Source organism: Calypte anna, chromosome 26 (assembly GCF_003957555.1).
Source record: "Calypte anna isolate BGI_N300 chromosome 26, bCalAnn1_v1.p, whole genome shotgun sequence".
Taxonomy (NCBI): Eukaryota; Metazoa; Chordata; class Aves; order Apodiformes; family Trochilidae; genus Calypte; species Calypte anna.
The window spans coordinates 1,545,336-1,571,391 of record NC_044271.1 but is presented as its reverse complement, the minus strand read 5'-3'; the positions used below and the strand labels follow the sequence as shown (position 1 = coordinate 1,571,391).

The following is a 26,056-nucleotide window of genomic DNA, read 5'->3' as shown; positions in this document are numbered from 1 at the left end:
TGGGGGGAGCTGGGGGCAGGAGCACCAGGGGTCCCGGGTGGCAGTCAGGGGGACGTGGGACAGCAGGGACACTTCCAGCAGACACCCCACTCTAGGGGCAGAGGGGAGCTGCTGCTGGGATGTCCGTGCTCCCAGAGCAGGGTCCTGCCTCTCCAGCACAGACACGGACCCCCAGGAGCTGTGAACCCCCTGCCAGCCCCCGGGTAGCACTGCAAAGGTTCTCACTCCCTGTGGGCAAGGGAGGGAGGGATGCTCTGTGGGGTCTGGGCAATGCCAAGGGCAGAGGGACACCAGCTCACATGGCTCTGTTTGGACCAATTTGCTACCAAGCCCGCCTACATAAATTAATCAGAGCTAATTGGCTTTTAGGTAAGTCTTATTTGCAGGAGAGCTGCAAGAAAGACTTTGAAGTGGGATTGTGAGTGGCAAAACCTTTATTTAAACACACAGTGCTATGCAAGGACAGGCTCCCAGCCCTGCTACCACACCCTACTCCCTTCAGCACAGAAGATGTCAAGTTTAAAATCTTGCTGGATAACTTTCACTTCCTATTAAGTGCACCCCGTTAATTTACATCTCACTGATTATAAGAGGCAAACATACAGCAGAGGTGACACTTGACAAGAGCTGGCTGCACCCAGTGGCAGCAGGACATGAACAACTGGTGCCACCGAGCCTTTCCAAACCAAGGGACCATGGCCCTGCAATCCCCATAACCACGCTGCCAGGATGGGACTATTCCTCAGTATTTTTTTTTTGGGGGGGAAGCAACACTCTGCAGAGGCTCAGGAAACACATCCTCCAGGCAAAAGGTTTGTGTGATGCAAAATAAGCCCCTGAGCAGAGATCAACTGCTGCAACAGCTCTGCTCAGCACTATGAGATTAGTAAGAAAAAGGAGGGAGTTGTCTTTCCCCCCTGCCCCAGCCACAACCAAGCTGCTTTTATTTGAGTACCCAGCACTCTGCTAAGCAGATCCATGCAGCACATTTAAGCTGTTAAGCTTGGCTGAATAGGGCTGCTGCTCTGCGTGCAGCTGCTGCCAACTTAGAACCACTCAAAAATATAGACATATATTCATACTGACTGACCACACCAAGAAAGGATTTAGACATTTTCCAGCTCGGCTCTCCAGTTAATAATAAATAATTGGCTCCAGAAACACAGCAGTGATCCAAGGCAGGAAGAAGGGTGGGGGCAGAACGTGTGGCACAGCCACTGCAAGTGCAATAGCTTGATCCTTCCTGGGGCTCTGGGTGCACTGCGGGAACTCAGCACCACTCTGTCCTCCCAGACCAGAGGCTCAGACAAGGTACGTGGCTGGGACAAAGGCGTGGGGGGCCAGAGAGGGTGAGTGCAGAGCTGAGATGTCAGTTGTAGGGCTCACACACCACCCACCACCCAACTTCTGCTGTGCTGAGCATTGCCCAGCTGCCAGCAGGGCTGAACCCCTGCCACAGCCCAGCCCAGCCCCACAGCAGCTTCACTGTCCCTGATGCAAGTGTCACAGTGCAGAGGGAGAGATGACTGCAGCAGTAGGCACAGGCTTCTCCAGGTATTTGTGCTCCACCAGCTCAGTGGCTGCTGGACGCTGCTGGAACCAGTACACCCAGGCCCAGGGAGAGGTGAAAAGCAATGAGAATCCAGGGGGGGGGAGGTCTTTCACAGCAACAAAGACAGAGGCCTGGACCCCAGTCCCCACTCTCTGTCCATCTCCACCAGGGGCTGTGATCCAGCAGGTGGAGCAGGATGCTCAGAGCAGGGGCACAGACAGGCTCCAGGTTTCTTGTGGCTGGCTCAGGAAACAAGTGCTGAGGGGAGAGGTGGCCCTGAGGCAGCACCAGAGTCCCTCTCATCCCTGTCCAGACATGGTGAGCCCTGCTGCCCCAAGATCATGTGTAGTTGCCTGGACCACCCAGAGGGATCACAAAGACAGAGATGTCATCGCCAGAGCCCAGCTTGTCATTTGCCATCCGCCAGCCCCGCTGCTTCAGCACCCCTCGGGACCGGACCACGAGCTCCTGGGCCACCATGGTGTACCTGGGGGCACAGCACAGCACAGCTCAGCTCAGCAAGGACTCCAGACCCTGCAGGATTCCAGGTGGAGCATCCTGCAGTCTTCGGCAAGGAAGGAGAAGCTGGAATGGCTCAAGGTACAGAAAGGGACCAGGAGAGAATTGCACAGCTCACCTGCATGGGTCGTTGGGCTCATAGTTCGTCAGCACCTCCATCACTGTGCTGGCCACCTCCTTGTCATTGGTGACATCCCAGAGCCCATCAGTGCCCAAGACCAGAACATCATCGGGGCAGTGCTCGTACTGCGTGAGGTCATAAACCCTGACCTGGGAAGGAACAGAGCAAGAGGTGAGGGTGAGGGGCAGGGAGGCAGAGGAGGTCCAGTCAGCTGAGCACTGGAATTGCCCTGAGCTGTTGTACTGGGAATAACCATGGATCTGGTCACCCTGAACCCCTGGGCAGGAGCAGCCAGCAGCCAGGCTCACCTCTGGGAAGCAGGACAGGAAAGGCTTGATGTGGATATTAGAGCTGAACACCTTGAGGTCGTGGTCTCCCAGGCCCCGTGTGACCCCAATTGTGGCCATTGCCCGTGCCTGGAGAATGGTGAAATCAAGAGAAAACTTTAAACTTCATCTACACCTCCACTCCCAGCTGAGAATGACTGGCACTGGAGCAGTGCCAGCACTAGGAAAAACAGACTGGAACCCCTGATAAAAGGGGGAAGTGATCCCCACATAGCTCCTGCCACAGCACTTCACCTTTTTGCCTTCCCCGTAGACAAGTGGAAACTTCAGATCATCCTCTTCTATCTTTTTGTAAGCCCTGGTTAAAATAAGCCAGAGAGAAGGTGTCAGAGGGTGAAGGCTTCCAGCACCTCCCCCCTGCCCACTTGGAACACAGCATCCCCTGGGATAAGACCCCTCCAGGACCCGGTACCCAACGTGCCACAGCCCCCTACCCCCACGAGGGGATGCTGGAGCCACACAGTGGGACCTCAGCCCCTCAGCACAGCCCCAGCTGGAGGGTTACCATCCACTCATGCTCTGGTCTCGGTACAGCATCTTCTTCCCCAGTTCCTTGGGGTGGATCCTGCGGGGGAACTCGAGGTGTGTAAACTCTTTCCCCAGCAGCTCTGGCCTCAGGAATGCCTGTGGGATGGATGGAGCAGCAGCTCAGCTGTGGGGCCAAGAGAGAGGGATCTGCAGCTGCAGCACCTCGCTGAGCACCACCACCATGGCACAGAACCCACCACCCTGCTGGGACCTCAGCTCGGGTGTTTCATGGTGGGGATAGCATCAGCTGTTCTGCTGCAACTCCAACAGTAGAAGCAGCTTCAAACCATCTCTGCTATGCCCAGAGGGAAGGCAAGAGCTGGGCACAGGCATGCTTCCACCCAGCTTTTGCATGGAAGAGTTTGTGGAAATAAGGAGCCCAAAAGGGATCAAACCCCAGCAAATTCCAGGAGAAGCTGGAATTTGCCCAGGAGGGAGTCAGAACTTCAAAGCTCCTGGGGCCCCAGGCTCAGCAGAGAACAGGGCACTCGCCCGAGGGAAAGAGCTGATGGCTCTGCTCAGAAAATGTGTCCCGTGTGTCCCTGAGGAGAAGCACAGAGCCCACCCGTGGGGTCACCAGCAGCCCCCGAGCATCCCAGCATGCAGGGGACTGGGAATAGGGACAGAGATGGAAAATGTAGGTGAGGAAAGAAAGAGCTGAAAGGAAGGAAGGAGAAAAGCTCTCGGTGCAGAGGTGTGGAGAGCCCCATCCTGCTCTGCGGGGCTCTGATCACGACCTGGGCACCATGGAGCAGAGCAAGCGTCTGCCTGGCCCTGCCCCTGGCAGCTGGCTGCAGAGGATCCTGCTCACAGCAGCTTCCTCCTCTCGGTCATTCAAAAATAGACCCAAGGAAAAACGTCTCAGTGTTTTTCCAAGTACGCTGCAAGCCAGGAAATCGCATCTAGCAAGACCTCCTCCAACACAAACGCCTCCTCCTTGGAGCTGCCGTCAGAGAGGTCTTTATAACCTTCAAAAGTCTTCCTGTGTGGCACAGAGCTTTGCCCAGGCCAGGCAGGAGATGGTGCTTTAGGCAGAAAGCTGGAAACCCGCTGGCACACTTCAGCTCCTGACCTCCCCAAGGAGGAGCCCAGGACCGGGGTGGGAGCTGCACCCCCCGGGCTGCAGGAGGGAGCAGGGTGTGGGTCACCCCTCCAGCCAGCCTGGAGTTCCCCCCCCTGCAGCAGGAGGGTGATGCTGCCTGTTCCCTGGGCAGGAGCAGGACCAGATGGACAGAACTGGATGCACATAACCACACCAAAGCAGCCCCACACTGAGAGCCCAGGGCTCCTGGTCCTGGCCAGGCTGGCAGGCATAGCCCCTTGCCCTGGCCCTGCAGCAACCAGGGCTCCACCAGCCAGGAGATGAGTAGGGGCAACTCCCTGCCCCCCAGACACCTCTGCCCAGCCCAATGAGCTGGCTGGAGGGATAAAACCCATCAGCAGGTCCCAGCCCTGGGGCTGTCCTCAGCCCCACTGTCCGGTTGCAGGGGGGAGGAGGCTGCAAAGGGGCCAGGAAGTGGTTCAGTGGGTATGGGGTTAGAAGAAAGGTCTTTCTTACTAAAAACTGCAGCCTCTGCCTCTCTGTCTCTGGAGTAAACTCCCTGGACATTGGAATGATTTCCCCGTTACGGATGATAATGGCCCTGCAATGAAACATGGAAGGATGAAATTAGAGAGGAAAGGAGAGGAGGCAGGGTCCTTGGACATGAGACAGGGTGGGGAGAAAGAGAAAATGGAGGAAAAGCATGGGGTGGGGGGATGAAGAAGAGCAAACCAAAGGACAGATTATGGTTAGAAAAAGAGCAGCACAAAGGTAGTGAATGCCCCTGACTGGTCCTGCTTGCCTGGCACAGGTCAGGGATGGAGCTGGGTGCTCCTCCAGCACCACCCTTCACCACCAGCTGCTCCCCCATCACTGGGCCAAGGGTGGGGGTCCCTAGGGGGGCTGTACCTGCTGTCACCAGCATTGGCCACGTAGAACTTGCCCATGAGGTAGACGGCAGCCAGGGCACAGCAGCCCCCAGACAGGCGCTGGGACACCCTCTCCCGCTCGATCTGCTCATCCTGGGGAGACAGAGAGGGTCTCAGGAAGAGCAGGTGAGCCCACAGCAGTGAGCAGAGCTGCCTTGTGCCAGGGGAGAGAAGCCAGCACTGACACAGACAGCAAAGAAATGCTGCCCAACAACACCTGAGGGTTCCCATGGGTGAGGGGTCACTCACCATGTGCTTAAAGGCATTCTCGATGGCTCCGATCACCAAGCTCTCATGAGAGACCACTTTCTCCAGGTGAAATCGTGGCACAGCATCATTGGGGACCTCCCCATCATCCTCAGGAAGGGACATCCTGCTGGGCTCTGCAGGGCCAGCCCTCGGGTCAGGTGGGAGGCAGATGGGAGGTGGAGAGGGGTCCTGCAGGATATCCACGAGGTCACGGAGCTGCTCGCAGATGTGCAGGTGGAGCCTCTGGGATGCCATGACAGCAGCACCACTGCCCGCATGGCCATCAAACAGGGCCCAGTAGTGGAAGTAAAAACCCTTCCTGCCCTGCAGGGAGAGACAGGCAGGTTCAGCCAGGCTGAGAGGAAGCAGATGGGATAGGGAATTTGGAGCAGCTGGGGTCACCAGCTGAGGACAGTGACACAGGGCTTTGCCTCTGGCTTGCAGGCCCCAGCCCATCATGGGCAGCTGGTCAAGGGTGTCTGGACATGGCTGGTCCCTGGCTGGAGCCCAGCCCTGCATCAGACACCTCGTGCTGCCAGCAGCACAGCCCTGGCAGTCAGCTCCTCTGAAAAGGAGGCACCATGGGGCCAGCATGGCAGCCACCTCCACAGCCCACTAGGGCTTGTGGGCCAGCAAGGATGATGCAGAAGCAGCTGGTCTGGGGCCCCAGGGAATCCCCAGGGAGGCAGCAGTCTGTACACACCACTCTGTGCACCATCTCATGTCCCTCCCTGTCATGTTCCTGCCTTCTCCTGCTGGCTCTCACCCCATCCAGCTCCCCAGCACCTTCCCGGGACAGCAGCCGGCCCCTTGGGCTGGGCCTCCTCTCCACACACACCACCTCGCAGCATGCCTGGTCCTCATTGTGCTGGCTCTTCCCCGCATTTATCACCCTGCCGGGAAGAAACAAGGTATAAAGGCTCTTTCTTCCACACCCTGCTCCATTGGAGGTCACCCCACAGCACCTCATGCCCCATAACCCTGATTTGTGTCCCCAGGGATGCTCTCTGCAGTGCTCCTGCCCTGTCTGGGGCAGCAGCAGATTCACTTTAAGTTTTCACAGCCTGTGCTGGCACGGCAGATCTCAGGTCTAAATTGCAAAACCTGCTCACAGCAGGAAGCTGCAAACACACATGACAGGACAAGTTCCTTGGGCACAGACTTCTTGTGGTTTGCAGAAAGAGGTCGCGAGAGACAGGAGTTTTACTTCTGAACAGAGGGTGGGTTTTGCTTTGGGTGTTTTTTCATCTTGATGCTTCCACCCTGGTATCTCCTGGGGCAAATTAACACTGTCTTCCTCGGGTATCAGGGAGATCAGCCTGAGCAAGGGATGTGAGAGTGGATGGATGGATGGATGGATGGAGAGTTCCGAGCAGCAGATCAGCCTTCAGAACCTTCCCCACCTGCCCTCTGCTAAGGGTGAAAGGGGCCGTGAGTAAAACGAGAATCAGGCCCATTGAAGGGGAAGTCGAAATCAGGTCCCACTCCCAAGACAGCTTCAAATCCCTCCTCCCCTGAGTCCTGCAGCAGTCCCTTCACCCCTCAGTGTCAGTTCCCCTTCAGTGACACCGGGCATTGTGCAGATAAGCCCGGAAAACAAAACAAAACAAAAAAAAGACAGAAGAGCTTGAAAGCCTCAGGGATGGGTAAGAGGATAAACCCACGCTGACAGCTTTCCCAGCAGCGGACATTTAAAGAGCAAACTCCCGATCTGTGCTCACGCCGGCTGCCTGCGACCCAGTTTAGCTCCTCAGGGTCACAGACTGGTTTAGGTTGGAAGGGACCTCAAAGATCCTCTACTGCCACCCCCTGCCATGGGCAGGGACACCTTCCACCGTCCCAGCTTGCTCCAAACCCCATCCAACCTGGCCTTGCACAACTCCAGGGATGGGTCACGCTCCGGTACCCAGCGCGGCCCCCCCCACCCTCCCCCGGATGCAAATCCCCTGCCTACCGCGTCCGGCGGCGAAGACCCCGGGCATGAGGGACCCCCGCCCCAAGGGACGCCCCCGCCCCGCTCCGAGGAACCGCTCCCCACACCGTCCCGGCTCCAAGGCCCCCGCCCCGCAACCCGGCCCCGCTCACTCGGCGTAGCCCGTGCTCCAGGGCAGGCGGCGGCGGCCGTCGCGGGGGCTCTGCACCGCCCGGCCCGCGTGGTCGTCGGCGCGGCGGAGTTCCTCGGGGCTCAGCTGGAGGAAGGCCGGTCGGCAGAACGAACCGCCCGCTGAACCGGCCCCGCCGCCCCGGGGCTCCGCGGGGGGCTGCCCACCCGCCCCCAGCCCCGCCGCCAGCTGCCCCAGGGCGGCGCGCACCCGCAGCAGCATCCCGAGCCCCCCCAAGCCCGGCCCACAAAGCCTCAAGCCCGGCCCGGCCCTGTCCACCGCTCCGCCCCGGGTCCCGCCCCGCCGGGGAGGGGATGAAGTGGGGGGGCCGCTCAGTGCATCCCCCCGCGGGCATCCGGAGCGGAACCGGGACGCCCCCGGTGTCTCGGCGCCCAGCCCCGTCGGAGCGGGAGCCCGTACCGGGGGGACAACCCGTACCGGGGGGACAGCACGTACCGGCGTCTCCCGAAGGGCAGCGGGGACTCCGGTGGGGACCGTCAGCCCGGCCTGAGGGGACGAACCGGAGCCGCGGCCCGCGAGGAGCGGTTCTGGGAAAGTCCTTTACCGGCTGAGGGAAAACAGGGACCTGAGTCTGCAGCAGAGCCGGGGTCACCCTGCCCACGAGTAGCTGTTCCCCTCCCAGCTGTGCCGGCAGACGGTGTCCTGCCTGGATCTTCCCAGGATTCCAGCAGAGCCACCTTCTCTGCTCCCACATCCCCTTCCAGCGGCAGGTGCTTTGTCACCCTTTGGAAACCCAGCCCACTCGCAGCCATGCCAGGCTATTAATAATCAGCCGGCCTGAGGAGGAGCGAGGAATTATGTTGATAGGCCTGAGCTGAACCTGTCCCTCCCACCCGGGCTGCTGCACTCCAGCACTGATCAGGATGCGGATTTGGCTGACCCAGAACAACACATTCCCACTGTCTGGGAGGGGAAGATCTGGCAGTTTGAACAGTCACTGGCACAGCCCAACCCCAGCACCTCTTAAGGAAAAAAGGAAAAAATAAAAATATTTTTAAAACAGACAAACAAAAAACTGCTGAAAAAACACAGTATTTTTCTAGTGTGAAGTAAAAATGAGGCTATTTCCCAAGACTTGTGTACGCCAGTGCTCTCAGCTCCCCAGAGGAATCATTTACTCCTTCCCATGCAGGGCTTCTGTGCTGCAAGGTCAGATCTGTGCTCTCCTTGCCAGCTCTGGAGCCTGTCATGGAGCTGCCTTCTCCTTCAGCCAGAGCTCTTCTTACTGTACCAGGCCACTGACAAGTTATTCAGTACTTTCTCTAGTCCCATCTTCTAGCCCCCAGCTTTAAGCTATTTGACATGCTGCATTTTTAAGGTCATGACACTACCATATCCCCTCTCCTGCCCCTCTCACACCCCTCCTTGAAGCAGCTCCCTCTTTTTCTGTCCTGCTTTGCACCCACTGCTCACCTGGGTGTCCCAGCTGGGGCTTGGCTGCAATTAAAGTGTTCCCCAATAAAAACGTCCCTGCTCCCCAAGAGTGGGTGCTGCAAGTCTGAGGTAAAGGGAGCAAGAAAAGGCTCTGACCTGTAGCTCTTTGCACTAGCTGAATAGATTTTCTTTGCATATATACAGGGGAATAAACAATGTATATAGCAGGGCTGTGTATGTTTCTTCCTTGCATCTCGTGAAAGCCAAAGCTTTGTATCAAGTGTTGTAGTGGTCCCTGAGCCCCTCCACAACTGCTGCCAGCCCCGACCTGCCCAGGTAGGAACAATCTCCAGCTTCGGGCTTTTGTTCCTCTGCCTCCCCACAGGAGCTGTGTGGCCTTGTGCTTCAGGGTGGGCTTCAGTCGCCCCCTGTCCCTCCGCCATCCCCTCGCTGCTACCCCAGCACCGCTGCCGTCCATCCCCCCTTGGTCCCAGGCCGGGCTCTGCCCGGGGACGCTGCAGGGAGCCGAGGAGGCGCTGGATGGCGACACAGCCCGCGACACAGCCCCGGGCCCGTCCCGTCCCGCCCCGACGGCGCAACCCGCTCGGTGTCCCCATCCCCAGGGACCGCTCGGGCAGGAACTGCTGGGGAGGGGGGGGAGCAGGGTGGCAGCCCCCTCTGTCATGCGGGGTGGCGAAGGTGAAAGTCCAAGTGCCCCGGGAGTAGCCAAGTACAAGTGATTTCAGAGTTCCGCTGCTCTTCCAGCTCAGTACAGCTCTCCAGAAGCTGCTCCCACGCGGGAGGCCCCGTGGTGCTGCCCCAGCACGGCCAGGAGCTGGGGTGGGCAGGGGAGAGGTGGCCCAGAGGCCACCACTCCTCTGGTTCCTCTCCAGCAACCTTGGCTCCTCTCTCTCTGCTGCAGATGCCTTCCCCGTTGTGGCATTTCTCTCCTGCTGATGCTCACGCAGGGGAAGACGGGCAAGGAGTTTCTCAAATGCCACGAGTGCAATATCCTTTGTGTTATTAAGGTTGAAAATCACCGGATTCTCCATGGGGTGTTTGTCTCCTCTTGTAGGGCTGCCAGTCCGCTCTGTTCTGCTGAGTCACCAGGATGCTTTCCTTGAAAAGAAGGAAATGACAGTTTCCAGAACGATTTCTGCATGATGCTGATCCTATTCCACGTTTGTTGTTTCCTCTACACCAAGCACAGAAAGAATGAATTGACATAAAAACACGCTGCAAGCACAATCCCTGAAACAATACCACGCTAGTAGCTGTTTTCCAAGAAAGAGAACTCCATTTCCCACCATTCATCCCACCTGCCAGTGCAATGGGGACTTTCCTCTTGGCTGCGAGGCTGATGCTGCCCTTCACAAGGCTGCCTGGGGATGTCAGACCACGGGCATGCCAGTGCCACTCAGTGGACGGTTCGGATGTCAGCGGCTGTGTTCTTGCCCCATCCCATCCTGTGCCAGGGGTGCCGGAGCTTTTCAATGCCCCCACCTCACCCCGTGTCTCTCCCTGCCTGGGTACAAGGCCGGGGACTCATCAAAGGAGGAAGAATGAAGCCAGGGATATTTCTTTTGAAAGAATGACATGTTGGTGGCATTTAAGACAGAACAGAAATAAATTAAGCATCTAGATCATAAAAGTACCAGAGGATGTTTTAAAATAGGCTCTTTGCAGTAGTGCATTAGTTGACTGCACAGCTTTACTGTGTAATGAGCAATATATTAATTTATAATTAGTGTAATACAGTGAAGCTCAGCAAAGAGCTCTGTGCACTCGGAATAATTCATCAACAGAAGAAGCAGCTCCTAATGGTTTCCAAGGTTTGCCTGTCCCCTGTAATTGGGAAGTTCAGAATTTATTGTTGTTTCTTTTAAGGGATAATTTGATTGCAACCACACATCTCGATGCTGTCTGCTCCTGCTCGAGTGCAGAAAAGCCTCTGGAGCAGCTCAGGGTCTGTGCCTTTTCTCAGGTTACTGCAGTTGTTTAGCACACCAGAGGACCCGGTGCTGATTTTCTGCAGGCGTTTTCCCCCATCCCTCCCTGCTGGGGGGGGAAGGTGGGCAGATGAATCTGGGGTCATTTGGCTTTTCCATCTCTGCTGCTTCCCGAACTCCCACATCACCCCAGGGATCTGCATCCCAAATTCTGCTTTCAAAGGCTTCATGACTCATAGAGCACCACCTGACAGTAGAAATACAGAAGGACAGTCATAAATGTGTGACAATAAGGCTAATGGGAATTTATGGAGCCTTTGGGGATTTTATTTTTTGGTTTTCATCCCAGAGGATGCAAGGACCCTGAGCAGGACTAGTCTGCTGTGCCCACCTGCCTCAGCACAACCATCTAACCCAAGCCCTTGTCTAAACCTGAGTTTTCTTCCCCAAAAAAGCAGGTTGGTCATCTAGAGAGTACAGAGGGTCCAGGTGTGTTGACAGCCACCCAGATATGGGAAAATGATTCCTTGCATGGCAGCAGGAGTATTCATCACTACCATTTCCTAGTGCAGTTTCTTTCCTTGCCAGGTTTGCCTTCTTACAGATCCTAAGAACTCGAACAAGAAGTCAGGAGGGAGGAGGAATTATTGTGCTCACTTCCAGTGGAATTTAAATGAAATCAGTTTTACTGAAGTCTTAATTTTCCCCTTGCATTGGAATGCTGTTATCCGGAAAGCAGCAGGTTTGTATTTCTGTACCATTACATCAGTGAAGAGCTGGGTTTCGTAGGCTTCCTTATTGAATAATCTTGCCTAATTTAATTGGGATTTGGCTAGTGAGAAAGATAATTGTGATTGCATTTAGTTTTCATAATTTCCATTACAACTTTGTGATCTGAAAATAATATGTATTTACTTATCATAACAATAGAAATCAGAACTGGCAGATCCTCTATCAAGTTACCTGATGAAAATAAACAGTAGATTTAATTTAGCTTCATATTGATTTTTCCCATTATTATTAAAACCCTTTGATCTGAAGAACGAGATGCTTTAATATCTTGTTACTGGGGTTTGGGTTGATCTTCTCTTTTGAGCAACGAGCAAATTTGATGCTATAAAGAGGGAAGAAGGACTCAGCTCTCTTCGATGAAATAGGCAAGAAGCTCATTCTTATCGTGAGCCTCTTAAAGTCGGGGTACTTTTCCTTGGCTCCCTGTGTGTGTTTTGGAGTGAGTCTTATCCCAGAAGCTGGTGGGGTGGCTGTGCCGGGAGGGACCCTGCCCCACGCTCTGCTTTCACTGACGGGAACCAGAGCCGAGATTAAAGAGGGACGAGCCCAGATTCCTGTTGCGGATGCATCAGAGGGAGAGGAACCTCCCGGGGGGGAGGAGGGAACGAGATCCTCCTGCGCTTCTCGGCTCCAGGAAAGCTGCGAGTTTTGGTGGGTTGACCCCAAAGTGCTGGGACAATCGGGGCGCTGCGGGAGCGGATCTGTCCATCCATCTGTTCCCGCACCGCGCCTTGCTCACCGGGGCCATCGCACCTTCTTATGGGGTGGAAATCGGTTTCGCTGTGAATTGCCTCTGATCCGCGCCCTCCACTGCCCGTCCCGATGAGCCGGGGGTCGGAGCGGGGCCGAATGGAAGGGCCGGTACCGGTGCCGGTGCCAAGACGGGTGGCAGGGGGCGCTGCGCCCCTTTGCGCGGGCACCGGCCCCGCCCCGCGCCCCGGTACCGCCACCGCCCGGCCCCGGTACCGGCCCCGCCCCGCCCGGCGCTGCCAGCGGGCCCGGCCGCAGCAGCCCGCGGAGGCGGCGCTGACCCGGCGGACGGCGGCCATGGGCAGCGGCGGCCCCGGGCCGCACCGACGGCACCGGCAGGTACGTGCGGCCCGGACGGAAAGTTTGGGGGAGGGCGATGTGGGGACGGGACCCCGGGACGTCCCCGGGGCCGAGCGCGGCGGCAGCGCCGTCGGGGCCCCGCATCCCTGCCTGTTGTCTCGGTTCCCGGGGCAGTGCGAGGGGACACCGCGCCTGTGCCGCTGCGGGCTGACCCCTCCGAGGGTAGGACCGGCACCGGGCTTGGTGTGACCGGGCGGATCCGGCGGCGCCGCTTCAGGACCCCGCAGCCGAGTGCGCTCCCGGCCCGGCCCGTCTCTGCACGGTGCAGCGGGTCCCTGTTCCTGTGCTGCGGGTCTCGGTCTTCTGTCGCCTCCGGGGCGGTGCGGTCCTCCTCGAGCTCCCGCGCTGCTCTGCCCCCTCGGCGGCCCGTTGTGGAGTGGCTCCGATGGAAGTTTCTCAGTGCGGGTCCTGCGCCGGGCTCGGTTGCCTGTGGCTCCGGGAGAATCGGTCACCCCCAGCCAGTGATCCCCAAGGGATGCTCGCCCCGAGCGGGGCCCGGGTCTGTCCGCTGGGTCTGTATGCTGGGTCTGGCAGGATCGTGCTGCCGTGACGAGCTCTGCCCTGGGCGCAGTTTACCCCTGAACTGATGCTGCCAGCCCCGCGGAGCCACTTGCAGCTCTGGGAGGAGAAGCGTTGTGGGAGAGCACCCGGGGCGCAGCAGCCGAAAAGGCTTCATCACCCTGGGAGGGGACATTGGGACCAACCCTTGGTGGGAGCTGTCCCCGGCTGTCAGGGCTTCAGCCTTCCTCTGCTTTGCTCCTCTCTGCTTCAGTTCCTTCAGTGTGGCATGAGGCTGGGGGTGCCCCTGCCCTGGGAGAGTCCCCCTGTGATGGGGGAGCCTGTGCAGGTGGGATGTTGTACCTCCTGGGACAATTATTTGGGCTGTCATCTGTGTTCCTCTGCTGGCAAGACCAATGGAGCTGCTGTTGACCTCAGGTTTCAACACCCCTGATGAGTGTCCATGCTCTGCCAGGAAGGGGTTCCTGGCACTGGATGATTGAGGTTTGAGCTGTCAGAAGAGCTCACCTGCAAAATGCCAGTGGGGCAATGGGATTCACCGGGTGAGAGAGCAGGAACAGGCCTGTGCTTGGGTGGAATTAGAGTTGAAAACCTCTCGTGCTCACCTTGTCTGGGAAGGAAATGCTGCAGACACTGGAGCTGGAAATAAATCAGCCAGAGGAGCATATGAGGCTGCACACTTTGGAGAAGGAGTCCCCTGAATTTCTGTGTGCTCCCCTGCCACCTCTTTGCCAGGTTGGGGGACACATGCCTCACACTGAGCACATCTGTCAGGCTGCACTGCTGCAAGCACATCCTGAACAAGAGTTAAGATGAAGTGTGCAACAGGACCCAGCTCAGCCTGGAACTCAGGCCAGGCTTCTCTGTGGTGGAGTTTCCCTTTAGGATGATCCATCTGAAGCTGTGGGAATGGAGGTTGCTGCTGCTGCTGCTCTGTGCTCAGGGGATGGCAGCATCTTGCTGACCAGCCTCTCCAGGGACCCCCAGCTGCCTCAGCACTCATGGTTTGTTCTCAGGACAGGCAGCAGTGGAGTGTCGTGGAGGTCCTGGGTGCAAACTGAGATTATCTCCAGTGATTTGGGCACTTTACGGTGTCCTCAGCTGCCAGCTCAGACCCCGAAGGCGGAAAGAAGCTGACAAAAAAAATGTTAATGAAAAATCCCACAGAATTCCAAACAGAACAGAGAATACTGATATTTTCAATCATAATTAACTGCTTTGACATGCCAGAACACCACTCGTCGTTTCAAAATGACACTCCAGGCTGAAAAAACCCCTCAAGTCAGACCAAACATTTGTGCAGTTGAAGTCTCATGATGATGGAGGTTGATAACTGTCAAAACAGCAATTTCTGCAGAGCTGTGCTTTCTGGCGGGAGTCTGTGCAAGAGTGGGAGCCCAGTGTGCCTGTGCCAGCCCTGCTCCAGGGGGTGCATGGTTCCCAGGATGCTGCAGGGATGGAGCCTCTTGGGCTCCTGCTCCTCCCGGACGCCCACTCGGCTCCGCTGCTCGGCGCGGTCGCTTCCCCCTGAGTGCAGGGTGGGCAGTGCTGGCTGCATTATTGATAACTCTGTGGTTTATTTATGCTTTCTTGGCTATAGCAAGCAGCCTCTCTGAGCTAAATATAGTTTGCACTGGGAGAGTGTCTCCATCCCGTGTGGGGTGGAGGGGACCAGTGGAGCAGCTGCAGGATACAGGGATCTCTCCTGGGGACCTCACATGGCCCGGAGGGTCCCAGGGGTGAGGGCTGGGGCTGGGCACTCCTGGCTCGTCCAGAGGGGCTCTGGTATGGGCTGTGGGGCTTGGGCTCCAGACAGCAGCTGGGAGACCAGGGACTCTGGGTGCTGGCTACTTTTCTGGGCATTGCATAAGGTATGTGGTTTTTTGTCAGGATAGCTTTCTGTTTTTCTGGGCAAATGTCAACATTTTTGGTGACATTTTATGTTTTGTTTTGTTGGATTTGTTTTTTTTTTCCATCTGGGAGAAGCAAAATGGTAAATATTTTAAATCAGCATATTTGGAATGAAACCCTTTTCATTTTGAAATGTCAGTTTAAAAACTGAACAATTCATTTTTAAATGCTTCAAAACTAGAAATGCCCTTTTACCACCACAAATCACTTTGTTTTCATTAAAAATGCCAACATTTTCTGTTCTGGCACTTCATTATACAGATCCATTTCACTGTCTCAGCCTGGTCCAGAGCAGAGAGAAACTTAGAAGATGGTTGAAAATTAAAGATTTCTTCTCTGAGCAGCCCCGGGTCATCGTGCCCACTTGTCTTCATAACCTCCTGTTAATGTATTATGATCCAGCACTGATGTTTTAAGGGGAACATGGTTATTTGCCCTGGACACAGGGCAAATGGACACAGGGCAGATCTCTGCAGGCCATAATCAAAGCTGGGAAGTTGTCACCTCACCTGAGCGCAGATGGTGGTGTCACCACTGTCCCCGGTGTCACCACTGTCACTGCTCCTGCTCTGCCTGCAGAGCCCTGAGCCCTTCCCACGCAGAGCTGCGGCTGGTGAATGCTCCAGAGAACGTCTGGAAAGCAGGAGACAGGAAAACACTGAGTCCTGGGGGATTTAAGCTTTTTCTTTAGGGCTCCAGATGATGTCAAACTGCTCCTTCCCAGCACGGCGGGGGAGGGGTTGTCCCTCCCTGGATGTGGCATTTAACACCCCGGGTACTCAGCGCAGTTTTCCTTCCCGTGTCTCTCTCCTTCCCGGTCCAGGAGCGCTGATGTCTGCCCCGAGCAGAGCCCGGGCCGGCCCCAGCCCGGCGGATGCGCAGGTGCTGCTGTGAAGCCCCAGTAAGAGGTGAGTCCCTGTCCTGCTGCTGGGGTCCCTCTGCCATGGCCCCCCTGCCAGGGAAGTCTGACCCAGCCAGGGGTGGTGGGTTATCCCAGCACGTCTCCTGTTTCCCAGGGTCTTGTCCCCACAGCCAGGCCACCCCAGTCCCTGGGTCTGTGCATTCAAGAGGGTTGGTGCTGGGGGCTGCACCTCCTGGCCCTCCTCAGCTCCTCTCCCTCTGGGATCTCTTCTTGTTTTTGGTAGAATGAGTGAGAGAGACATACAAAGCCTGAGCAGATGGGTTTTTGTGCTCACTCTCTGCCTTACCACGCTGTGGGGAAGACTGACCCTGGCCTCCACCCACCACAGAAGCCATTCAGGTAGGCGAAGCAACGTCCTCACTTCGTGTGTCCCTCTCCTGCACAATCCCCCTGGGCACCATGGCATGGTGACACCTCAGGGTCTCCATGGGCTGCCCCAGGGTGGGGTTCCATGGGGCTGAGGGTTCAGTGAGGGCACACCAGAGCAAATACTAAAAACTGTGACCCTGCTCTGTGTTCATATCAACACCATTTCTCTCTGCACATCCTGGTTCATGGCACTGTCAGAAGTTTGGGTGACTGCACTGGCTGCTGCCTCCCCTCCTGGGTTGGACTTCCAAGCTTTCAGCATTTAGAGCATTGTGTTTATTCCAGTTAAACCAGATGTGGCTTCTAAAAAAGGGAGAAATGGCCAAGGAACACCTTTTATTGTGACAATGGGGCCAGAAGTTTTCAGAGACCCTAGACTCCCTAATTTCTTGAGCAGATACCCCATGCACAGACCCTCCATTAGCTACCCCAGTCTTGAGGTTACAAGGCAGCAAAAAATCCCAACTGACAGGCAATGTTAATGAGCAATAAAAACAAGCCTTCTTCTCTCCAAAATGCTCTTAAATAATACATGGATCTAAGGCAGAAGTGATTTTAAGACTTTAATTATTTAGTGAATATTAGTAGTGGAGTTGTTGGAGGGCACAGAGTACAGATGGCTCCCCGTGCCCTGGGGCTGAGCTGCCCTCCAGCCCGTGGCTCTGCTCACGCTGGAGTCTGGACCTCTGCCTCTTGCCTGGCTTCTGTCGGGCTGCTTAACCTCCTCCAGACACCTGGACCTATTTCAGAGTTTCAGTGCCCGGGAGGAAGGGTTTTGTGCAGTTGGTGCATCCTTTGTGCAGTGCCCCAGCAGGGAGCAGAGCGATGTGTGGAGCAGTGCCCACGCCTCCCCGAGACATTCAAGATGTGTCATTTCAGGTCGTGCCATAAAAAAACGTGTTCTGTTGCTCACTTAAAGGTCAGCCAGGATGGTGTTTTTATTTTTGCATGCAGGATTCAAAAACCATCTGCTCTTACAATGCTTTCATGGTTCCATGAGATAAGATTATTGAAGAAAAAAAAAAAAAAGTTCCAATGGGGAAATACCAGTTAAATGGGAGGGAGAAGCATGCCAGCTCTGGAACTTAGTCCAGGCTCTCTGGGGCTTTCCTGCACTCGGTGTTAAACACACCATCCATCTAATATGCATTTTGAGTCCTATCTGGTCCAGTTTTCTGCTGCTCAGTAGAAGGAGAAGCACCCGCAGGAACCTGGAGGAGCCCCTTGCTCTTCCTATGCTGGGGATCCAGTTCTCTCCTGGCTCTTCCCAAGTGTGTGACATGCCCAGGGCCGGCAGGTTTGGGGCACAAAGCAGCATTTTGATGGCTGAGACAGAAACCATCTCTGTCTGCCTGGGGCTTTGTCTTCCCCAGGCCTGCCCACAGCGCTGGGGCAAGGTGAGCTGGACCCTGTGTCCCTCTGTCCTGCCCCCTCTTTTCTGCACACCCAGAGACCCCCAGGTCCCCTGGGCTCAGCCGTGCTCAGCAGCCATGGGCAGGCACAGGAGGGGTGGGTTCTGCTTTATCTCCGTGCTGCACCTTTTTGAGCAAATTAAAAGGACTTTGGCATGTTAGTGAACTCGTATTGCATGGCTGTAATAAGCGATTTCTCGCCCTGTCTGGCTCTCCCTCAGCTGAACCTTTTTAAATTGGCTGAAAATGAGAAGCTGGGGTGCAGGAGTGAGCGGGAGCAGAGGGGTCATCTGGGCCATCCTCCTGGGAAGAGCTCTGCTAGTGAAGCTTTATGTGGAGGCTTTTATAAAAACGAGTAAAAATCACAAATAGCCGTGAGCACTGAAGTTGGAGGGTATAAAATCCCCTGTGAGGGTCTGTGTTGGGGTGCATGGGGTGGGTCAGGGATTCCTTCTGGTCCTGGAATGTGGAATTATAGTCATCCAAAGACCTCTGCATATCCCACTAGCCATAAAACCAGAGCAAAACAGTCACATTTGTTCTGTTATGAGTTGCTTTCCTTCTCGCTTTCACCAGTCTACCATTTCTGCATACAAAAAGAATAGAAATTGCCATTAAAGCTGAATTACGATGGCATTTAAAAGGAAGGATATCATTTATGGCCAGAGATGCTATTACAGAATACCAGGATAGGTAATTGTGTAATTATTATGGGCAGGAGTGAAAGTGATGGTTCATTAAAATAAAATTACCATGAAATAACAATAAATAAAGACAGATTAAAGCTGTAGCAATTGCAGGGCCCATCCTGCCCCCGTGGGTGCAGGGGACAGGGTGCATGGCTCCTGCTGCAGCTCTGTGGGGGAGCAGATTGTGAGGATTTCTGACACAGGCTGTGACAGGTCTGTGTCACTGTGGGGCAGAGACACTGGGGCTGGGTCCTCCCTCCTCCAGCCTGGGGATGGTGTGTGTTGGTGGGGGGAGTGGGAGGTGTTGGTGGGGGGAGTGGGAGGTGTTGGTGGGGGGAGTGGGAGGTGTTGGTACTGTGAAGCGAAAGGCAGCACCACAAACCATCCCTTCTTGTAGCAAACTTGCATCTCATTACCACCTGCAATTAGCGGACGTGCTTGTTCACCCCAGTAAAGTCAGGACAGTGCGGGGTCAGCCCATGCCAGGCTCCCCTGGTCCCTCTGTCACAACACACGTGGGGTGGTTAGCAGGGGGTGTCCAGGGGGGCTCTGGGGCACCCTGTGTTTGACAGTGGCCACTTCTCCTCCTGCAGTGCACGTCGAGCCCGGCACGTGCGAAGTGATCGCAGCTCACCGGTGCTGCAACAAGAACAAGATCGAGGAGCGCTCCCAGACAGTGAAATGTTCCTGCTTCCCGGGACAAGTGGCAGGGACCACGAGGGCAGCTCCCTCCTGCGTGGATGGTGAGTGCCCTGGTAGCCCCCGACTGCCCTGAGCAAACAGCTCGTCTGTGCCCCCACCATGGGGACCCTGCCTGCGTCCCCCACGCTGGAGGTGCTGGGGGGACAGTCGTGGTGCTCCCTCCCTTTGCCCGGGTATGAGGGCAGGGTTGGCATCATCCCCTGTGCTGCCAGCCCAGGGCAGCCCCCCTGCTCACCCCCCTGCTCCCCCAGCCTCCATCGTGCTGCAGAAGTGGTGGTGCCAGATGGAGCCTTGCCTCGACGGCGAGGAGTGCAAGGTGCTGCCCGACCTCTCGGGATGGAGCTGCAGTAGCGGCAACAAAGTGAAGACAACGAAGGTATGAGCCGTGGAGGGGATGGGGGGAGTGGGGCTGTGTCTGTCTCAGCCTGGAGCAGATAAAACCTCGGGAAGTCTCCAGAAAGGAAGAGCTCCAGCTCCTCCAGGGTTTGTGCTGGTTTTTATGGATGCACGCAGCTGAGCTGTTGCTGGAGGGGACAGTGGGGTAGCACAAACAGGAGTCTCGGCTGCTCTGGGGCAGGCGCCTCATCCCTGAGTCCCTCATGGCTTCCCCGTTTGAGGCAATCATCTGTGACAGAGTGCTACATGATTATTATTTTCATGGCTTGCTGAATGCCCCAAAGAACAAGGTATAATTAAAATTTTATCAAACTCATTAGTAATTACGTATATGCCATGGTTAATCAGTTGCATAATTTTGTAATCATTGTTCATACTGTTGAGTGTAATTATTCCTTATGCTTTAGTTTGTCTCACCCCACATCCCCTTCCATAAAATTATCGTATTGAGCAATGCTGGGATTTTTTTTCATTATTTTTGTGCACACTTTCATTCTCAAGTGTTTCTGTGGATGTCCAAGAAGGTTCCTCTGGTCCTGAGCATCCATCACTAACCAGTTACTGCAGCACTACACTTACCTCATTGTCTTTTTCCCACTCTTTCTACTTTTTCCCCTAACTTAGTCCAAAACCTCTTCTCTGGCTTTGTGGACCTGGGCTCTCACTGGGGACTGTTCCTGTCTGCAGGACCCCAGGGCTCCTGCTTTCCCCCTTTCCCTTGCCAGGGTCCTGCCCACCCCTCTCTGCCCACAGGTCACTCGGTAGCCACCCACAACCCTGATGGGCCCCACTGCTGGGCAGAACCAGGGGCAGCAGGACGGGTCTGGCCAGTCCTTTGGAGGTGGGATGCTCCGGGGCTGCCATGCTGGAGGCACCAGGCTGGGGACTGGATAAGAGGAGCCCTGAATTCCCTGGGGGCTGCAAGTTTGGGACCCCAGCACAGCTGCAAGACTCCTGCGACTCCATGGTCCCCTCCTGTCCCGGGGACACACTGACCAAGAACTGGGCTCATCTTCCCATCCTCTGAAATAAAATAATGCAAACCTGTTGACAATGTAGAGACCTCCTGTCCCCCAGGGGCTGCTCCCACCCCCAGGGCATCCTGCTTTCCCTGCCTAGTTACCTGGCTGCTGCAACCACCCATGGTGGGTGCCAGGGGAGCCTGACACCCTTTCAGCCCCCGGAGATGGCGAAGTGTCCCCATGGAGCATGCTGCTGGTTTCTCCTTCCTCAGTAATTGTATTAATCAGGTTGTGAGTATAATATCTGTTCTCTGGTATGCAAATCCCAGGCACCAAGTTACTGCTTGTGTTTGCACTTGGGATTCAGAATAATGTGGAGGGGGAAAGCCCTTGGGTCTGGTGAGCCTGACACCCTGCAGATGCCCAGCCAGAGGCCCAGACTGAGCCAGGCTTCATGGCATTAATTAAAAATAAAGAAAAAGGAACCATCTCCTGGCCCTGAGCTTGTGACTTTCTCCAGGACACACTGTTTCCCCTGGTGTGGCAGCTTGAGGGGGAGAGGACAGGATCCCCTTGGTCCTGGTGCCAGCGGGGATGGGGAACCCGGGACTGGTGGCACATGGCCAGAGCAGGAACATCACTGTGAGGACCAGGGCCAACACCACCCCAGCCCTGCTCTGTCACCTGCAGGGGACATCCCAGCTCAGGAGGGGCTGGAGCTGTCTGCCTGCCACCCCTGACTCCTTATTGGGACGTTTTTGTACCAGGGTACATGGTACCTGCTCCAGATGTGATGTAAATATCAGCCTGTGAAATAATAAATTAATTTTAATCTCTGCAAAGGATCTTTTCATTCCCCAGTGAAAGGAGGGTTTGGGAGCACTTCTCTTGATGGCTGGATCTGAGGTGTGGGACTGGGGTCTGCCCTGGCCACTCCAATCCCAACTGATCACCCTCATTACTCATGCAGCTGCCTAATTCTCTGCCTCAATAAAATCTTTTGGCTGTGACTTACACTCTCTAATTACACGTTGTATTAAAAAAGCAAACACTTTCACTTAGCCAGCCCACAGAGGAACAGTTTGGGCAATGCTCAACGAGCTGAGTTACATCTTGATTTCCCTGATGCTGCCACAGGGAAACCCTCCCTGGTGACAGGTAACCAAGCCTCGGGGCTGCAGCCCCCCATGTGCTCCTAGCACGGGGTTTGTCCCCAGAAACTGCTGCTCCCCAGGACGAGGAAGGAGCTGGGGGCAGAGGAGCCATGTGGCCCTGGAGCTGGGGATGGGGAGGGGTTAAACTCTGCATGGCAAAGGTAGCTGAGGGCAATTGGTCCTGCAGGGCTTAAATAGGAGATATGGGGCCTGTTGGAAGGATGGTGGTCCTGCTCCAGGAGGAGATCCTGCTTTTTTGCTTTCCTGGCAGTTTCTGTTGCAGGAGCAGGGCTGTCCCTGCTGCTGGGGATGCCTTGGGCACACACTGCTCTCCTGCAGCTCCCTGCTGCCAGCACTCGTGTGTGTGTCTGGGTCTGCAGAGCTGTCCCGGGCTCAGCACAGATGCTGAGAGGTGAGGAGTGTCCCTCCAGCTGCTCCCAGGGCTCTGGCAGTGTCATTCCCAGCTGTTATTCCTTGCTGGGGTTCCTGCTGTCAAGTCTGTACATGAGTGAATTCTGGCTGGGGAAGATGGGAATGCCCAAATATTTGGGTGTCCCCCCACCAGACCTGATCCCTGTTAGCTCAGGCTGTGACTGGGCTCTGCTTTATTTCTAGTAACAAACACGGTGCTGCTGCTGGGAGCAGCTCTGCTTGGCTCAGCATGTTGGTAGCTGGCTTGTAATGTGAAGAATCCACTCTGCAGAAGTGTTGAGCTCGACACCTACACTGATAGAAAACCATTTTATTGTCTGCATAATAGCCACCCTTAGTGCTTTTTTTTTCACTTACTGTGATGCATGGTTTAGTAGGAAAACAGCCCCTCAGTGTCCCTGCTGACCTCCCCTGTTCTGTGCAGCTGTGGTGGGAAAACATTTGGAGATGGGAAATCTCTGCTGCCCTCCTGGCAGATGGATGTTTTCCAGGGGGAATCACTGCAGCCTGGTGCTGGATTTATCCCCAGATCTTGGTGTCCCTCAATGCCACCCCTGTGGCCCTCAGCTGCTCCAGGCACCCCATCCCCTTTCCCCTCTCCCTGGGTCCATGCTGTTGGCCCCTGGAGAGCAGGGAAGGTTTGGAGACCTGGAGCTCCTGGCTCAGGGGCTTGCACAGCCAAGATGTGCTGGTTGCCAAAGGGGCAATTAGTCAGAGGAAACTGTCACGGTTAGGGTGCTTTCAATGTAATCTCCCTGGGTATTATAATTACACCCCATTCAATTAGTCTTCAGGAAAAAAAAAAACACCTTTTGTATTAAGGTTTGTTGGAGAATTATTATAGACTGAATTAAAAGACTAGGATTCGATTTTACTTCACAATAATAAAGGCATAATGTATAAAATACCCCCAAATTACAAGTTGACTAAATTTAGAGCTGTACTAGGAGGTGAAATGAAAGGTAAAATGAAACTCTTTGAATGGCTATGATGTGCAGTACAAGGGGGGTATTATCAGAGAAATAAGATAGAAACATAATTAACCACCCGGCTTTATGCTGAAAGATGGCAAATTGAAATGGGAGACAAAACTAGGTGAAATTGCAGAGCAGACTCATTTATTTCTGCTTTATAAATCAGTGCTGCCTGTCAGCAGCAGTTCAGAGCCTCTCCAGATCAGGAGCTGGTGTCCCCAAGAGCCAGTGGCACCTGCTGGGCTGTACCCTTCCCCAGGTCCTCTGTGCTTTCCCTGTTATCTTCCTGCTGTGACCACCCTTGTGACTTAGGGCACTCTGACACCATTTTACTGAGGACCTGCCTGCAGTGGCCTCTCACAGCCTCAGGTTTGGGCTGAAGGAATGTTTTCTTTCACTGACTTTAGATTTCCTCTGAGAAGTCACCTCTGCCACCCCATCCTCCTGCTGTCACCCAGCTTCCTCCTCTCTGGACATTTGCTTTATTGCTGCTCGTACAAGGAATTCAAACGAGGACAAGAAAAAAAACCCCACTGTTGTTTCCAGAAGCAGCAAGATTTTTGCTAGAATCACTGAGATTGTGGAAGAAGAAGAACTGTGTCTGCACAGTAATTCTGTTCTGTGGCTTAGGTTTCCTACATTCCTAAATATGTCCTGGCCAATGAAGCAAGTGGCTCCAGACTGACAGACCATCCCATCCCACCCCATCCCATCCCATCCCATCCCATCCCATCCCATCCCATCCCATCCCATCCCACCAGCACTGGGAGCCAAAGGCAGCCCCAGCTCCAGCCCCTGTAGGGCCCCTCTGCCAGGACATGGGGCTATGGGCACCTTCCCATCCCCTGGGACTCCATTAGAGTCTCCAAGACAAAAATACAAATGTCCAGAGTTTGCTCTGGTTAATAAACTGTAATGGGGCTGTTTGAACCATTAGATGGTTCTTCACATCCTCATGTTTTATTAAACCCTGCATTTGCGGAGATGTTCTTAAAGAGATGAATAAAATATTCATTCAGATATTTCTGTGCAATAAAAGCAGAGTTGGCACAAACTGCACCGCCGGGGGTCCCAGTCTCCTGCCCTGCCCAGGGTGGGGGTCTCTGGGGACAGCGTTCCTGCTGCTGCCTGCTGAGGAGACCCCAGTGTGTCCCGTGGTAGGACACAGCCCGGGGGCTGCTCTGGGGTCTCCTTTTTCTTTCAGTGACTCCTGACCCTCGGGGGAGCTGCAGTGACAGCAACAGAAATGGAGCCATTGGCCTGGGCAGAGCAGCCAGGGGATTGCAATTTAATTTGTGCATTTCCCAGCTTGCTGTTAATCTCCTGATTTACTGCTGGTATTTGATTTCTGTAGCATTACCTCTTAACAAAGGGATTAGCTAGGACCAGAGCTGGTCTCTGCGATGCTTATCTCATCGGGGGATTACTGGGAAATTTTGTAGTTAGTTAATGGGTCAGACAGGTAAAAACAAAAGCATCCCCAGATGATGTTTTGGTGAGATGAGACCCACAATGTGTGCAGCGTGCCCAGGGGTGGCACTGACAAGTGGGGGGCAGGTGGCCACGCTGCCAGTCAGGAGAAGCCTTGGGGCAGCACCTCAAATCCCAGCAAAGCGTGGTTTGCGTTTTTCCTGTGTGCATCAGTGGCAAGAGAGGTTAATATAATATTAACACGTTGACCTGAATATGAATAAGTCAGGCATCCCTAATAAATGCCTGCAAACTGCAGACTTGGACAAATCAGCACATGCTCCATTGCCCTCTAATGATGTGCTTCCCTCTGGTCCCCTGGGTGCTGGGAGACAGCTGAGCCCTGAGTCCCATGGCATGGGACCAGACACCTCCCATCCCTTTCTCCCCCTCCCCACCACAGTGCTGCCCACCCCAGCCTGGTCCTCTGAGCCACCAGGAGAGAGATTCTGGGAGCAGAGAGTTGTGCCACTGATTTATTGGTAATGTGAAACACTGCACAGAGCCAGGACCAGTAATGATCCAATTAAATACTTGTGGATGCATTCATATTAGCAAGCTCTAAGTCAATCAATTATTTAAATACACTGGGAATCACATCCTGTGATTATTAAAGGGGCTGAAATCATGTGCATTAATAACAATAATAAATACTGTGGATACTCAGTACTTGAAGAAAATTATTCCTTGTGAAATCTTTGCAGGAGATGCAAGGCTGGGAGGATATGAATATGGATCAGTGGGATTATTACACATACCAGCACCAAGGGACAAAATTAAAGAGAGTTTAAAACTGTCTGCAAAGACAAAATGTAGAATATGAAAATTTTTGCAATCATTTATAACAATGAAATTTTGATTAGAAAGCCAGGATTGTGTGTAAGCAACTCCATCAGCTCTCTGTGCCAAAGAGACCAGAGAAGGGTGAACTCAGTGGGAAGGTTTTGGGTATAAAGCTGCTGCCCAGGGTTTCCTGACCCAGTCAGAAAGCTGGATGGGCACTGGGCTGAGCTTGTGCTGCTGGGGGATTGAGTGGACAAAATGAAGGGACCTGTTGGAGGAGGAAGAGGAGGAAGAAGAGGCAGCCCTGGGTCAGAGGTGTCTTCCTGCAGCACCCTCCAGCAGTGCTGGCAGCTCAGCCCCCTGAACCAGGCAGAGGAAGGGAACCTTTCTGCTCTGTTTTCTGGTCTTACATAGTGGAGGAAAACAGCGTATAAATTATTTAAGCAAGCAGAAGATAATTAACTCTAATCAATCTGGATTCTGCCCAGGTTATAGCTCTGCAACAGAATTAATCTTACTAATTACTTAATATTATTAACAGAGTTTTCAATGAGTTCAACAAAGGATTCAGTGAATCCAGCATTGAGTAATAGATGTAAAGTGATTGATTCTGAGTTTGAAAGCCCTTTGGTACTGCCAATCTGACCATTTTATTAATCAAATTATCACTCTAAGGCATTCAAGAAGTAGCAGCTCAGTCTTGCATGGAAATTTTTTTCATTACAC

General features: G+C 54.6%; 2 protein-coding genes across 3 annotated transcripts; one reads left to right on the top strand and one right to left on the bottom strand.

Annotated features, from left to right (window-relative positions):
* Positions 1-424: 424 nt before the first annotated feature.
* Positions 425-7,611, bottom strand: PPM1J (protein phosphatase, Mg2+/Mn2+ dependent 1J). The gene is made up of 10 exons (XM_030465655.1): positions 7,373-7,611; positions 6,054-6,180; positions 5,288-5,611; positions 5,019-5,131; positions 4,626-4,710; positions 3,045-3,163; positions 2,774-2,837; positions 2,501-2,608; positions 2,190-2,341; positions 425-2,039 (listed from the first exon to the last, which is right to left on the bottom strand). Exons 1-10 carry the CDS (start codon positions 7,609-7,611, stop codon positions 1,892-1,894), a joined length of 1,479 nt encoding a protein of 492 aa, XP_030321515.1. The 3' UTR covers positions 425-1,891.
* Positions 7,612-12,544: 4,933 nt separating this feature from the next.
* On the top strand, positions 12,545-21,322 carry TAFA3 (TAFA chemokine like family member 3). Of its 2 annotated transcripts, XM_030465514.1 has the most exons (6): positions 12,545-12,614; positions 15,889-15,973; positions 16,211-16,326; positions 19,051-19,200; positions 19,411-19,535; positions 20,309-21,322. In XM_030465514.1, the coding sequence occupies exons 3-6, from the start codon at positions 16,212-16,214 to the stop codon at positions 20,318-20,320; spliced, it is 402 nt and encodes a 133-aa protein (XP_030321374.1). In that variant the 5' UTR covers positions 12,545-12,614; positions 15,889-15,973; position 16,211; the 3' UTR covers positions 20,321-21,322. The 2 variants fall into 2 exon arrangements, with proteins under 2 accessions (XP_030321374.1, XP_030321375.1); XM_030465515.1 differs by lacking the exon at positions 20,309-21,322 and having other exon boundaries at positions 19,411-19,541.
* Positions 21,323-26,056: the final 4,734 nt, after the last annotated feature.

Bases quoted from the DNA above. Each gene is read 5' to 3' on its own strand.
- PPM1J (XM_030465655.1), bottom strand. From the start codon at position 7,611: ATGCTGCTGCGGGTGCGCGCCGCCCTGGGGCAGCTGGCGGCGGGGCTG. The intron at 5,612-6,053 runs GTGAGAGCCAGC...CTCTCCCTGCAG, and splicing joins GTGCTGGGGAGCTGGATGGG to GGCAGGAAGGGTTTTTACTT. The intron at 2,040-2,189 runs GTGAGCTGTGCA...CTGTGCCCCCAG, and splicing joins GAGCCCAACGACCCATGCAG to GTACACCATGGTGGCCCAGG.
- TAFA3 (XM_030465514.1), top strand. From the start codon at position 16,212: ATGAGTGAGAGAGACATACAAAGCCTGAGCAGATGGGTTTTTGTGCTC. The intron at 16,327-19,050 runs GTAGGCGAAGCA...CTCCTCCTGCAG, and splicing joins CCACCACAGAAGCCATTCAG to TGCACGTCGAGCCCGGCACG. The intron at 19,201-19,410 runs GTGAGTGCCCTG...CTGCTCCCCCAG, and splicing joins AGCTCCCTCCTGCGTGGATG to CCTCCATCGTGCTGCAGAAG.